This window comes from Haliaeetus albicilla, chromosome 28, assembly GCF_947461875.1.
Source record: "Haliaeetus albicilla chromosome 28, bHalAlb1.1, whole genome shotgun sequence".
Lineage (NCBI taxonomy): Eukaryota > Metazoa > Chordata > Aves > Accipitriformes > Accipitridae > Haliaeetus > Haliaeetus albicilla.
This window is the reverse complement of record NC_091510.1, coordinates 1,637,013-1,651,002: the sequence shown is the minus strand read 5'-3', so window position 1 is coordinate 1,651,002 and position 13,990 is coordinate 1,637,013. Positions and strand designations below refer to the sequence as shown.

Sequence of the window (13,990 nt, the reverse complement as noted above, 5' to 3'; positions counted from 1 at the left end):
CAGACAAGTAGTAGTCTTTGGCAAGGTGGAGGAGTGGCTGTAGAGGGAGTCTGTTCCACTTGCACGGCAGGATCTGGAAGAGGATTTTGAATCCAACGCTTGGCGAAGACCCAAGGAGATTTGTCCTTCTCCTACAGTGTTGTATCTATGAAGAGTAGGGTCAGTGTGAACAACAGATCATTTTGCATCAAATAAAGAAAACAGAATTTGTTCCTGAAGAATACTCAGTTTGATTAAGATTCCTTTTTGAGGGATTTCCCTGAAGGGATTGTGAAAAATAGGCCTCTGAAGAGGGATTGTAAGTCTTTATCCTACACTCCTTAAAAGGGTGTTTTATTAATTTTACTAGGTTTTCTTGGTTCGTGACTTGTGGCTTTGTTGAGATCATTAGGGTTTGCTCTAATTGTTCCCAATTTGTGTTCCCTGAGGCTGCGGTCAGTGGGCTGTAGAACTGTACTAAGCGGCATGAACTTGTTAGTTCCCTGGGTTTCATCTGGTACCCGGTGTGGGAGTTGGAAGGTCCATTCATTAGTCCCCAGATTTGAGAATCTCTAAAGAACATCCACTCTGTTTCAGTCAACCTCAGAGTTTTGCTTAGGAAAAGAGTTGGTCCATGTGTTTGCTTGTATTCTTACAAAAATATTGAACAGATGTGTAAAGGTCGAAACAGTGTGTGAAAACCAGCCTGACATAAGAAGAGAGATTACTTCATCACTTACTGGTTTGGGTAGCCTGCTTTTTAATCCGGTCTTCCCAAATACCTAACTGGTAACTGGTTTTGGAGGCTGAAAACGCAAGCTGACGGTGGTCCAAAAGACAATTACGAAAAACCAAATATTATAACTATCCTATGTAGATGGGGGGGGGAAGTGTATATGAGCTACCAGCAGCCGTGTCCACTTTTTATGAGTGACTGTTGTGTATTCACATCTTGGCTTTATACTGGCAACGCATACATTCTGTTTCATTTTGATAAGTTAGTCCATGAGCTTGGAGCCTTTGGGTTGTTTCACTATTTTCAATAAGCACTTCTGTCTTCTAGACAGGGACTCAACTTCTTTCTTTCGTCATTTGCAGTTACTGTCCCATCAAGATCAAAGTGTACAGAGAATAGCTCTTGACTGTATAATGACATACAAGCATCCTCATCTACTGCCATACAGGTAAAAGCTTTTATATTATTTTAGCACCTGTGAATGAGCCTGCTGTCATATCAGAAGCCTGCTGGGGGTCAGTTGCCTCAAAGAGAGATCCTTCCCTGTATTTGTTGAAGACGTATGTATAAATTTTAATTTTAGCCAGCCGTATATTTCCTATCTAAAATGAAATAATAAGGTCTTGAGGTTGGTCAGTGTCTCTTTTTGGGTTTCAGGAAAATGGCATCACTTTCATTCTGTCCCAGAATAGTGCGTGCTTAGTAGTTGCATCATTTTCAAAGGGGTCTTTTATAGCGGTGAATCATAACCACCCAAAGCGACAGCATAAAAACTGTAGTTTGTGTTTGAATAATCGCTTCAGAATGTGTCCAGGAGGTACTTTGCTACATAATTAGCTTGAACTTGCTGGGTTTTAAAATATTTTCTGATAAAAGGGTGGGAACATAGTACTTTAATATTTTATATACAGCATAGATTAGATAGGTAGGTAATTTAGATATAGATGCATGTGTGTGTGTCTGTTTATTTTTATAACCCTACCTGCCCTCAAATAATGTTTATTATTGTCAGGGAGAATTTGCAAAGGCTACTGGAGGACAAGAGTTTTAAAGAAGAAATAGTCCACTTCAGTATTTCTGAGGAGACCGCAGTGGTAAAAATGGAGCATCGACCAGATCTCATCCCTGTTCTTATGAGGTGTGTCATGAAGTGTGGGTTTAAAAGTTTCATGTCAAAGTAGCATGAGCAGAGATGTAATGCTGCTGCTTCTCATTTTAAACAGTTGAGATAAACCTATGGTTAATGGTATGGTTTGATGACTTTAGTTTGTGATGTTCTGTATGGTTTCCTTATTAACACATTTATGTAATGTGTTATGCAAATAGTGTTTTCTTTAAAAACAGCATTTTGGTAAATACTGTTTCTGCTAAGGCTTACAGAGAACTGTGAGAACATTTCAGTTCACCGAGTATTGCCACTTATTTTTATTAAGATATAGTGATGCAAGTTGTGCAGACAACTAGTTTTATACCTGAAGTCTCCAGCAAAGCTTCCATTGTCGTAGCAGAAGCTGATCTTTCACTGGGATGGTTTTGGGCAATGTGTAGTAATTCAGTGGAGACCCTGAAGAGGGGACTTCCACTCAGCTTGTTCTCGCTAGAGAATATTTTATATGGAGTTTCTCCTGCAGAATAAGAGGTTAGGAAGCAGGTGGCTTGCTGAAAGCTAATGCAACCTCTTTTTGGCTCTTGAAGAATTCTCTATGGCAGAATGAGAAACAAAACGGGGAGCAAAACGCAGGGCAAGTCTTTGGCGGGCACTCGCATGTCAATCGTTCTGCGATTTCTTGCCGGCTCACTGCCCGAAGAGATACGGATGTTCTTGGATCTACTCTTTGAAGCTGTGAAGCAATTCAGTAATGGTAGGTACAGGCAGTAGAACCTGGGGGTATGCTACTTCCTGACCTGTAGAGATGTGGGAGGTTAAATATGTTTAGTACTGTTATGTGCTTCAGTTTGTCTCTAACAGTGCCTTGGAAGGATGAAAGTAAACTTCTGATAAGAACTGAGATTCCCTTGAGTTTTTTCTTACAAAGCACGATTGCTCTGTTTTACAGGTTCAAGGTCAGAAGAACTTAATGACTGCCACAGCTGTGCAAGTAAGCTGTAGCAGGCCAGGAATGAGCAATTGCTAGCATTGTAAGCTAGCCTGCATATGATGGCAATAAACAAAGGTTGTAAAGTGCTCTGGTACTGTAGCAGTGGGAGATGTCTGAGTGTCAGAGAGAGATGGATACCTACAGCTGTCCTTATGTAAAAAGCTGAATGTGAGGATCTGTAATTTAGGGCCAGATGATACTATTTTTCATTGAAAATTATTTTTGGTAGTGAATATCTTCATGGGGCTTCTCTAGATAAGTTGCTGTCCCTTTGCCTATTGCAGGGCCTTGCCAGACTGCAGTGCTTCGAAGTATGTCAGAGCTGGATTTAGCTAAAGTCCTGCCTCTTGGGCGTCAGCATAGCCTCTTCAATGGTCTCGAAGTTGTGTTGAAAAACATGGGACATTTGATCCATCAGTACCTGCCTGAAATTCTACAGATTCTGCTCTGCATGACGGCTGTGGTATCCTGCATCCTCCAGCAAAGAGAGAAGGTACAATATATGCAAATGATATACAAACAAACATGTAAATTAAATTCCTTTCCCTCCTCCTCCCCTTAGCTTGCACATGTACACACACCTTCACTGGTTCAGCTAAAGATAAGTTTAATGCCAGCATGGAGTGAAGTTTAGCAATTAGATGTCTGTCAAAACAGAGGCCAATGATACTTGTCTGAAAGCGCTACAGGGCTCAGGTAGTGCAGGCAGATTAAATGTATTTAGAAAGCTGCTTTGGACTGCATTTTTGTTTGAGTTACTGAAGAGAGAGTTGGAGGTGACCTCTGTGCATTGCTACCTGCCTGCTCTGTGGAGAGATGGGTGTGAGGGGGAGCTAAGTGATTTGTTGTAAGGATGTAACAAGATTCTATGGCTGGAAGTTGAAATTGGCCTTAAAGATGTAGTTGCTTGGCTGCAAGGATAAAACATCTGAGCAGGGGAAGGAGAGGATTTAAAGTTCCTTGCCTGAGGACTTTAGAGCAAAACATCTTTGAGGTGTTTTGTTGCAGTGCTAGACCCCAGGGGAGCTCAGCATTGTGGATGATCACAGTGATTATCTACAGTGATTGTGTCCTGTCATGGGACACAGGGACAACATGGCTACCAGCCATGCTTTCAGCACACTAGAAGCATGTTCAGCTCTGTATCAGGAGTAATCATGCTAATCCAGTGTCACGATTTGGGTTTCAGCCAGGTATCTGCAGAGCACTGTGAATGTGTTTTCCCTTGCTGTGCAATGGCTGTACGTGCAGAAAGGGTCAGATGAGGAAAACATTCTGTTAAAGATTGGCTTCACCTAAAGATGGGGTATGTTGGCTTACTGCTGCCCTGTGCCCAGGACAGCAGCACAGAGATCCCTGAGCTCTAGCTCAGCCAGCTCAAGGGGGTCTGTTGCCAGCTGTTAGGAAACTATGACATTGAGCCAGGCTTTTCTATCTTTCTGAAACCAGTGCCTTTGCCAGGCTTCAGTCCAAATAGGAAAAGGAAAACTCGTCTGGTCCGGTGCAGAGCCTGACTGTATATTAGGTGCGAAACAAGCAAACTGCACAGTCATCATCATCGCTGAGGTGTTGAAAGGAATTATGTGATGATAGACTGAGCAAGTGGTGTGTTGAAAGTAATTCTGTGATGGTAGACTGAGCAAGTGGTGTTAGGTAATGAATGTTTTGTCACCATGCACGTGTGTTCTTGCCAAGACCCATCTGTGAGCATTCGAGGTTAGAACTTGCCTTGGAAACAGTCCATCAAACACGGCATCCAAGGTCCCATAGTTGCCTGCAGGCTGCACAGAACCTTGCAACTGTCTTCATTTATGAAGGGGATAAGCAAACTTTAGGACAGCAGCATCCCATAGTCTGACTTAAGCAATGGATTGCATGTGCCTACATGTTTTAAACTGGGAAGGAGTTTTAAAAGCTGCTTCATTCATCGCTGGGATAGTCACATTTTGCCACGGTTACTACGGTAATCCTGTCATCATTATGTAATGTGCGGAGTGACAGTCTGTCATTTGTCTGAACTTAATTTAGCACTTCATTAGCCCATGAGATGTTAAAAGCTCAAGGAAGAGTGTGAGAAATCTGTTTATCTTGGCTAATGATTAGAAGACATTCTTGGAATTTGAGAGTAATTTATTGCAGGCTGATACTGCCTGGAGAGTTAAACATCAACTTTGACCATTTTAAGCCAAATTACTCATTTACCATTTCCTACTGATTGTGTTCAGCATTGAGTTTCTTTGTCCTCTCAAAGACTCGATCTCTGAGCACTGCTCTTATGGCGATTGAACAGCGGGAGACCCAAAATTATTTTGGTTGGGTGTCACCATTAGCAATAGTAGCCTGGTTTGTGCTTTCTTTGGCCCCTCAAGCAGCTCATTTGCTGCCTGGAAGCTGATTGCACAGCTTTAGTACATGTTCAGGCCAACCTAGGAGGTCCTGGGCAAGAGTTTGGTACATTTTCCACCATCTTCTCTTTGTCTTTTTACCTGTGATTTTGGGTGTAAAGGGGGTATAGAAGTGTATTGCATGGTAGAGGGTAGTGTCTTCAGAAGTCCATAGGTATATCAAATAAAAAAAAAGTCATGTCTTTCAGTGAGGCTTTGACACCAAAGCTGCTTTGCAAAATAAGAGATGTAAGTGTTTATTCTGTTTGGGGGATCGTGGTATGTACTGGAGACTCTGAGGAATGCAAGACATAGGTCCAGTCTCGGACAACAGCCTTTATTTGCTCTGATGTGGCTCTGTTGTTTCTGAGACTGCAGTTCAGTACCTCTGCACTGGGGAGCTACCTCATGTTTGTGCTGTGAGCTGCATTGCACAGTATGGAAGCATTTTAGGTTACTCAAGTCAGGACTCTTCTCGGGGAGAAGAGTCAGAATGCAGCAGTGCATGAATAACTTCATGATTAGCTGTGTGGCTGATTTTCTTACTGAAATATTTTCCCCAAGAAAGGCTATGGAACATAACTGCTAAATGGGTACAGGAAGCATCCTCCTGTAACCAAATTCTATATTCCTCCCCTGCGCCGCTGGAGGAAGTGATTCATATTCTTGCCTTCTCTATTTCTCCCCCTTCTCCTTGTCTGTTGATTTATTTTCTTCCCAGTAGATTTCAGTGTGCAAAGTACAACTTTGTTTTTGAGAGCTGATTTGGGTCCTTTCCTGTGTAAAAGAGAATTATTTAAGTCTCAGGACTGGAAATGTAACTGTGGTGTAGCTTTCTGCATTTTGTCCAAAAAGGGCAGGTGCTACTGCAAACCTGTCAGCATGGATTTTCATGAGCTGAAGGAGTCCTGTGTAACTGACTCAGTGCAGGAATAGGCACCTCTTAGAAAAATTGAGGTCAGCTGTGAAGAGGTAGATTGCTACTGTGAACAAGTTACAGGAGAAAACAGAAGAACACTGTGATAGTTCCAGCAAAGGTTGTATCTGTGGTCAATGAATTGCTGTATTTAATTTCAGAGAAAATAGTTAGTAGTTGTTCTGCAAAGGTGTTACTGGGGTTTTGTTTTGTTTTTACAGGTCCAGCCTAGGTTGATTAATCCACTGAAGAATTTGAGACGTCTTGGACTCAAGCTTGTGGCAGAGTTTTTTTCTGATTATGAGACCTACAGCTTTAGTGTGGAAGAGATTGATGCAGTTTTCCATGCAGTTGTATGGCCTCAGGTAAGTATTTCTTGTTCTTCCAAACACCTTGTGTATAACATACACCATTCGGAGAACTCCAGCTACACTGGAGTCCATCATGTCAGCTATGTCCATCACAAGATTGGATGCGGCCTCAGACAGATTTTGGCATTCTGATGTGTCTGTGTAAGGCCATTTTCTTGGCTCATGTCTGATTTGTCCTGGAAGAATCAAATCATAGGCTGAAGTACAAATTAATTCGTCTGAATAAAATGGATGCCATTTCTTTGTTCTTTAAGCACAGAAGCAAACTTCTTCCCTGGATGCTTCAGGGAAGCGAAGTAATACTAGTCAGTTCTAGGTGCACTTTGTTACTTTTCTGTGAGATGGTTATTGGGCCTGTGGTAGGGGACTCTTGAAACAAGTGCTGCTGCAGGACAAGAAGGACCCAGCAGGGTCTGTCAGTGGGCTGTGTGCTCTTGTACCTGCTTGCTGGGAGTCCCGTGTGAGCACAGCGACAAAGCCCAGGGTTGTGGCCTTCATCAGAGAAATTCAGATCACCTCTGAGTTGGGAAGATGCGCTATTGTGAGGGGAAGAGAGAACACACAGTATTAAAAATGAGATTGTGCTGGTGGTGTTGGTGCACTGGGCTCTGAGGTTATCAGGGAATGCCTGCACCAGCTGCTGGGTTGTCCCTGCTCTAAAGGCAGTGGCCTCCACCCAAAGGGTAACCAAGCAAGATGGGCTGACTCCAACGGAGCTCTTCCACTGAGGTTTTTGAGGTATCCAAATGTCCAACTTCCTTGCGGCAAAAAAGCCTGTCAGAGAGCACCAGGAGTAACTGCTGTGGTCTAGGAAACCCCAGATCTCTAAATGTTGTGTATGTTTACTCCTACCCTGTTTCTCTGCTCTACCAGTAACAATGTGTGATGTGTAGTATGTGTATGTGGACAAACAGTACATAAAATAGTTTCAGGCAGTGCATATAGCTCTGTATTTCACTGTGCTGAGTACCAGAGAGTTTTATGTTCCTGGTTTGTCCATGGAGTCTTTTCAAGACCAGGGTGCCACATGGGCAAAGCAGTGAACATTTACTGCAGTCCCAGAGCAATTCAAGCATGTGGTTCGGACTTTAAGTCAGCAAAGCAGTTAATGCTTTCAGGGAGTATTGTGTTTGGAAACGCTGAGTAAATCTGAACAAGATGTAAAATTGTTGTTAAATAGTTAGAAGTCCTGTTGTCCTTATCAATGTCAGGAAGACAGAGCGGGTTTTGGAGCTTGGTTGGTAGTGTGATCCAGAAGCTCCCTCTAAAGGCAGTCTCTACTGGTGAACTGCAGGAAGATTTGGTTTTGGCAGAAGAATCATTTGACTTGTGTGCTTTCCTTTTTTAAGGAACCAAGGTGTATAAAAATTCCTGGAGAGGGCAAATTGTTTTAAGCCTGTTGTACTTGGAACTGGAGTTTGCTGCCCTTCATACCCCAGGAATTTGCTGCAGAGGCTCAATATCTTTAGCCTGCACAGCAGCATTCCTGCAGGATTGGATTAACAGTTTACTTTTCATTGTACAGCATTCAGAAAAGCTCTGTTTTATGCACAGCAATAACATTACCAGCCTTTGGGGGCAGGAGAAGAAGCTTTCTAAGACCCTGGCTGTGATGGTCAGACCTGCTTTCTTTTCTGTTACGTGCAGGCCTTGAGCCCAGACTGAGCTAGTCCAAACCCCACATGCGCCATCCTGGCTATTGCCGCTGAATGCACTGGAGCATTCCCTGCCTGTGTGTTCACTAGCAGTGCCCTGCTGACAGTCCAGCTGTGGTCAGGGTGGAAACCCAGCTGTGTGACTTGCGTGCAGCCTGTTGGGTTGCAGAGAGGAGGGAGCCAGACCTGAGCACTGGGTCTCTTTTGCCTGTGTCCAGTCATGTGAAGGAGCAGCAGCTACTGTGTGGGGCTGAGGCTGGGCAACTCTTAGGTGGAGTGGTTTTGGACACAGAACCCTGTTAGGAGATCCCATTCCTGGGGTGCAGTGCAGTGCTTGAGCCTCTCCTTGAGCAGAGGGGGTGCTTTTATAGCAGCAAGGCCATGGAGACACAGAGCAGATGCTGGAGTGGTAGGTGCCGCGGCCACGGCATAGGAAGTGTGGGAGGACTGAGGTTTGGGTGTTGCGCTTGAGATCTCGTAGGTATGTCTGGGAGAGGTTGTTAGGTCTCTGCAGCAAATGTGAGGCTCCATAGGGAGCCAGTTTCAAGGGGAGGGCAAATATGGTACCTGGAATAGTGTATAAATACAAGTAAGATAATCTAAGAGTGATTCCACAAGTACTGAGGAAGCTGGAAAAATGATGATGAAATCACTTTCTAAAAAAGGTAAACTATAGATTGTAGTGAGGTCTTTGTTAGAGGTGAGGTTTTTAAGTGGCTTTACCTACTCGTGTTGCATTGCTATCTGATTTTTATCTCCTTTAGGTCTGCAGGTTGGCTTCAGAGGGTCAGTATTCTCCAACTTTTCTGCTCAAACTCATTCACACGTGGAGTAAGAATCCCAGGTAAGTGTTCTCCTCACAAAGAGGCATAAGTACTTCTGAGTACACGAAATTGAAGGAAGAGAGAGCACACTAACAGGTTATGAATAATTGTGTCAGAACTTATATTTTCTTTTCCCATTAGGCCATTATTCTTTTGATAGTAGTCCAGATGCAGTTGGGAAGCTTTCCAATTTATGCAGTTACTCTCTTTTTAGTGGGCTGCTTTTCCCATATATTAACAACTTAAGCACATATGTAGCCCAAACCCAGCTGACAGGTGAGGAGGAGGGCTGACTTCTTAGAATATGTCCATGTGTTGACCAATGACTTCTTAGTCTTAGCAGGTGCCAAGTCAGTTTTACAATATATAATTTCATTCAAGGTTTTTGATTCCCTATTTCTTTCTATTTTATGAAAAGAATGTGGGCACGTTCAGCACAGAATCTGTGACTGAGATTCTGATACTGAAAGTTGTAGGAGAGGTTTTTTTTGATGCAGACACTGTGAAAAATTCCAACTTGGCTGTCTTGAGTGATTTTTGCCTTTTCCACAGACTCACTGCTTTTCCTTTGCTAGGAAGATTCAGTATCTGTTTTAAGACACATCATTTGTAGGCATGAAGAACTTGTATACAAACTTCTGTAAAAAGATGGTCTTGGATCATTAGGTTAGGAGCAAACTAACAGAAGACTTGGACAAACATCTGTGGAGAAAGGGTTAGGTTTAGATGATGCTATCTTGAAGCAAGAAAAGGGACCTGATGACCTCTCAACCTCCCTTCATTCTATTTTTCATGACGTTGTTCATTTTTTGGGCTTTTTCCTTGTTTGAAGTAGAAGATAGTCATTATCTTTTGGTGTGACTTTTTGCACAAAAGAATTATATATAAAGTTCTGAACTTAAATTTTCAGCCAGCCTTTTTTATAATCTTTCTCTCAGGTATTTCCCCTTGCTGGCCAAGCAACAACCAGATCACCCGGAGTGTGATATACTGTCAAATGTGTTTGCTGTGCTGTCAGCCAAGAATCTGTCTGAGGCCACATCCAGTCTTGTGATGGACATAGCTGATAGCCTTCTCAACAGCCCAGATTTTGAACCCACTGAGCAGGTTTCCAGTTTGAGCGTGACTGACTGTGTTGTCATGGTCACTGGAGACATGACAGAAGGTATGCCTGCGTAAGAGTCGTGAGAGGCCTGTTGGGTGCTTTGGATGGAGGTGTTAGATTATGATGAGCTTGTCTTTGCACTGGCTGAGAAATACCAGGGAAGGAGACCTCCCAGTGGAGATGGAAACGTCAGTGTACAAATTTGTCTTGACATGCTAAAAAACTGTAAAGTCCTGCTTGTCCAATGACTGTTGAGATCCACATTTGAGTGTCAGGGTCCTGAGCATGGAGAAATTCCTTATGAAGAAGGAAAATGTTTGTGGTGTTGACCTGTTTTGTCTGTGAAGCTTTGACTGATATGATAACTTTAAGAACTGCATCACTGACTTGACCCTGAGCCTAGCATCAAGTTTTATGTAAAGGCTTACTCCCCATATGCATGTGGTCATGTATCACTTTCGTGTTTAGTCTGTGCTCCCTGACAAGAAAGATCTACCATTGATTCCTTTTATCTTTGAGTGGTAGTAGACAGGAGGGGTGGTGGTGTGCTGTGTTTGATGCTGTGGAGCCATCTTTCACCTGTAACACTCAAAGGTAGTGGAAAGAAGAGCACTTACTGCTGTGCCCTTGTTATGGCAGCTTTGATTTGCACAAGAGGTTGGTGGTAGAATAAAGAAAACAACATCTATAAATGCTCCAGCCATTTTAGGAGATGGTTACTACCTCTGAGGAACATCCTTGGTACCTTTTGATAAGCCCACGCTTACTGGGGCTGTTACTGAAATCTGTGAGGAGAGCTTTTATTCTCTGTGTGTGCTTTCCTTGGTCCCAGCTCAGACACGGTAGACTCGGTCTCAGCAAGTGTTGGTGCATGTTCCCAGCAGTCAGCTGCCCTGCACATTCATAGATCCCACTGATTTTCCATTGATGTAACCTCCTTTGTCTGCGTTTCCCTCTTTGTGTAGGGTTGGATCTCCCTTCTGTTGCTTGCAGCGCAGAGTTGGGTGTTGCTAACTGTTGTATCCCTTACAGAGACCCTCAGCCTAGGTTGCCGCTTGGTTCTGCCTCACGTTCCTGCCATACTTCAGTACTTCAGCAAAACAATGTTAAGCATGGAGAAGGTGAAAAAGAAGAAGTATAGAGCTCAAGTCAGCAAAGAGCTGAGTATACTTTCCAAGTAAGTGATTCTTTAGAGCTCAAAACACTTAAAAAGGTGGAAGGAAGGAGGAAGAAAGAGGTTTTTTGTAATAGGTCCAAATTAAAAAACGTTAAGTCTCAAACTATTTAAAATTAGAACAGTTAAAAATACCTGCAAGTTGCTGGTGACTGAGGTGAAAAGTTTACAGAAATTGATTCTAGCTTTTTCTGTTGCTGGCACTTAAAGCCAGTGCCTCTTGGGGGTCGGAAAAGGTACAGAAATGCTTGGGCTGATACCATGATTTTGGTGGGTACAGTCTATTAGCCTGGATGGGCTGACAAAGCCCTGTGATAGGGTACTAGTGCTGACTGAGTTCTTTTTTGCTCTATACTGGTGATTTGATTGATATGGAATAGTAAATTACCGTGTTTCATTGTGCAGGATCAGCAAATTTATACAAGAAAAGAGTCAGAATTCAGTGCTTGTGAGCCTTCTTCTCCCTTTCCTTTATCAGAGTAACATGGAGCAGGTAGGTAGAAATTACTTTCCCTCCCTATTAAACATATGTTTTTCTTTTAATAAAGTATATTTCTTTAAGATGCGGTTAAAAATCTTACTGATTACATGCCATTTCTCATGATTAGCCAGAAATCAAGTTTTCATGTATTTGTAGTCTGCTCAGAACGCTGTGACATTGCATGTTGATATGTACGAGTTACTGGATACTTCAGAGGGATGCCAGTGCCCAGGCTGACTCTCTTCCCCCTTTTCGTGGGGAAGGTCTGCAGAAGTTTTTATGCAGTCTTTACCTCCTTTGCCACTGTAGTCGATCCACCAAATTCCTTGCAGTGTTTGAAATAAATGCTGCTCTTCACTGTGGATTTTATGCACCCCAAATCCAAAGGCACAGCATCTGGATGGCAATATGAATACATATGGTTGAGTATGTAGTACGTGCTGTGTAATGGGCAGTGCTACACTGGTCTGTTGCAGGATGAAAGGCAAACTTTGTACAGTGCTATTAACATGCTCCCATATTTGCTGCTTCCGTTCTGTTGTCCTTCCACTCTTAAGGAATCCATTTGTGGGTACAGAAGTGTATCTCAGTGTCGGGAAGAACGGCCAAAGTCAAGAATCACACTCAATATGAGTTAACATCTTGCTCCTTTACTGTTCAGACGTCTTGACATTTATACAAGACTGACTTGTCCACGCGCCTTATACAATACTCTAATTGGTACAATACCCTGTTTCACGCGACACTATCTTATTCTCTATTGGCTGTGCAAGCTTCTTCACGAGGTGTCCAGCAGTTACTTATCTCATTCTTCAGCATCCAGGAGTTGTTTGTCAGGCTCTTCTTATCTTCCTTTTTCCCAGCGTACAAGGACACAGTGTCCTTGTCTGCTCCAGCACTTTGTAAACTTATGCTTCGTTCCCACCCAACGGCTGGATTGCTCGCATGCCCTTGCTCAGCCAAGAAATCCTCAACATCTCAGAACTGAAACTTCCCTGAAATCCTGAATTCCTCAGGCATGCAAAGCATATGGGCTGCAGCTGAAGGAAGCAGAGCTCTCCATGGCTTAGGGTTTTGTAAACTGTTAAATAAATCAAGCACTGAGAATATTGGTAGACTATTTTGTCTGGGCTTCCCTCACTGCTAAACCTTGTTTTCAGAAATATAGTCCCATCTACAATGAATGAACCTATCGATTATTCAGCTTGATTGCCTGAATCCTTGGATCCAGGCTTGGGTCTTCTTTTTTCCTAAAAGACATACAGTTGCTTAATGAGAGATTTTAGGTTTGCAGAAAGAACTGCTAGGCAGCAACCTGTAGCTTCTGCTTTGCAAGCGGTCATTTAATTGTTCAGAGAGGATTCTTTGGTTTTAAATCTGTGAGTCATTAGGGGACCATACATGGTTTCCATTCAGGAGGATCATACAAGTATATGGTGCTGTTAATATTCATTTCACAAGTTAAAGAAAGACTGCTTTTTAAAGCTCTGTTAGTTCTCCTGACCTTTGAGTCATTTGAGGAGAGACACAAAAAAGAAGTCTTGGTTGTGATGGCACTCTTCTCCAACACTGTGCTTGTGTCTAATTGAAAGGTTGCAAGTGCTTCTGAGAGATTTGATGATTGCGTTGTGTCCTTCTAATTTGTTCTTATTCAGTATCTGTGATCTGAATAAAATACAGCAAAGTGGTTAAGTTCACTCTGTCTTGAAATATTTCCCAAGGAAATGGAATAATCTCCTGAGGTTTCAATATTTATTGACAGTTATCTGTCTCTTTCAGGGTACAGAGATTGACATTCTGGAGACAGTGCAGAACTTGCTGAGGCATTGCTCAAACCCTACAAGCTTTCTCAAACCACTGGCAAAGCTTTTTTCTGTCATCCAGAACAAACTGTCTCGACATAAGTTGTGCTTGGTATTTCAGGTATTGCATTTTTCCATGTCTTTCTGTTCTTTTTTTACTCAGTCTAAGAGATCAAGAACAAAATAAATAGCAGTATTTATCTTTGTTGTACATGAGCTTAAAACCGTTTTTAATCTACATCATCTGTTAAGTGAAAGTAACAGAATTGTATATGATAGAAATTAATGAGCTGCATGAAGATTTGTAAAAGTTTTGGCTTACAGCCTGGTTGATGTGAGCATCACCAGGGTTCTTTTGTATAAGGGAAGCCAAATAAAGCATACTTCATCCCTAACAAATCCTCTGTCCTCATGAAATAAGAATGGATTTCAGCATCCTGAAGATTATGTTTATTTGTATTCTT

General features: G+C 42.5%; 1 protein-coding gene across 1 annotated transcript in view; it reads left to right on the top strand.

Annotated features, from left to right (window-relative positions):
- LOC104324674 (UTP20 small subunit processome component) overlaps positions 1-13,990 on the top strand; it is a 62,878-nt gene that overhangs the window by 23,153 nt on the left and 25,735 nt on the right. Inside the window, exons 24-33 of the mRNA XM_069773536.1 lie at positions 1,078-1,163; positions 1,728-1,853; positions 2,411-2,577; positions 3,099-3,307; positions 6,336-6,479; positions 8,905-8,984; positions 9,903-10,129; positions 11,102-11,246; positions 11,649-11,736; positions 13,504-13,647. Coding sequence (XP_069629637.1) covers positions 1,078-1,163; positions 1,728-1,853; positions 2,411-2,577; positions 3,099-3,307; positions 6,336-6,479; positions 8,905-8,984; positions 9,903-10,129; positions 11,102-11,246; positions 11,649-11,736; positions 13,504-13,647 — 1,416 coding nt within the window. The remainder of the gene's footprint in view (positions 1-1,077; positions 1,164-1,727; positions 1,854-2,410; positions 2,578-3,098; positions 3,308-6,335; positions 6,480-8,904; positions 8,985-9,902; positions 10,130-11,101; positions 11,247-11,648; positions 11,737-13,503; positions 13,648-13,990) is intronic.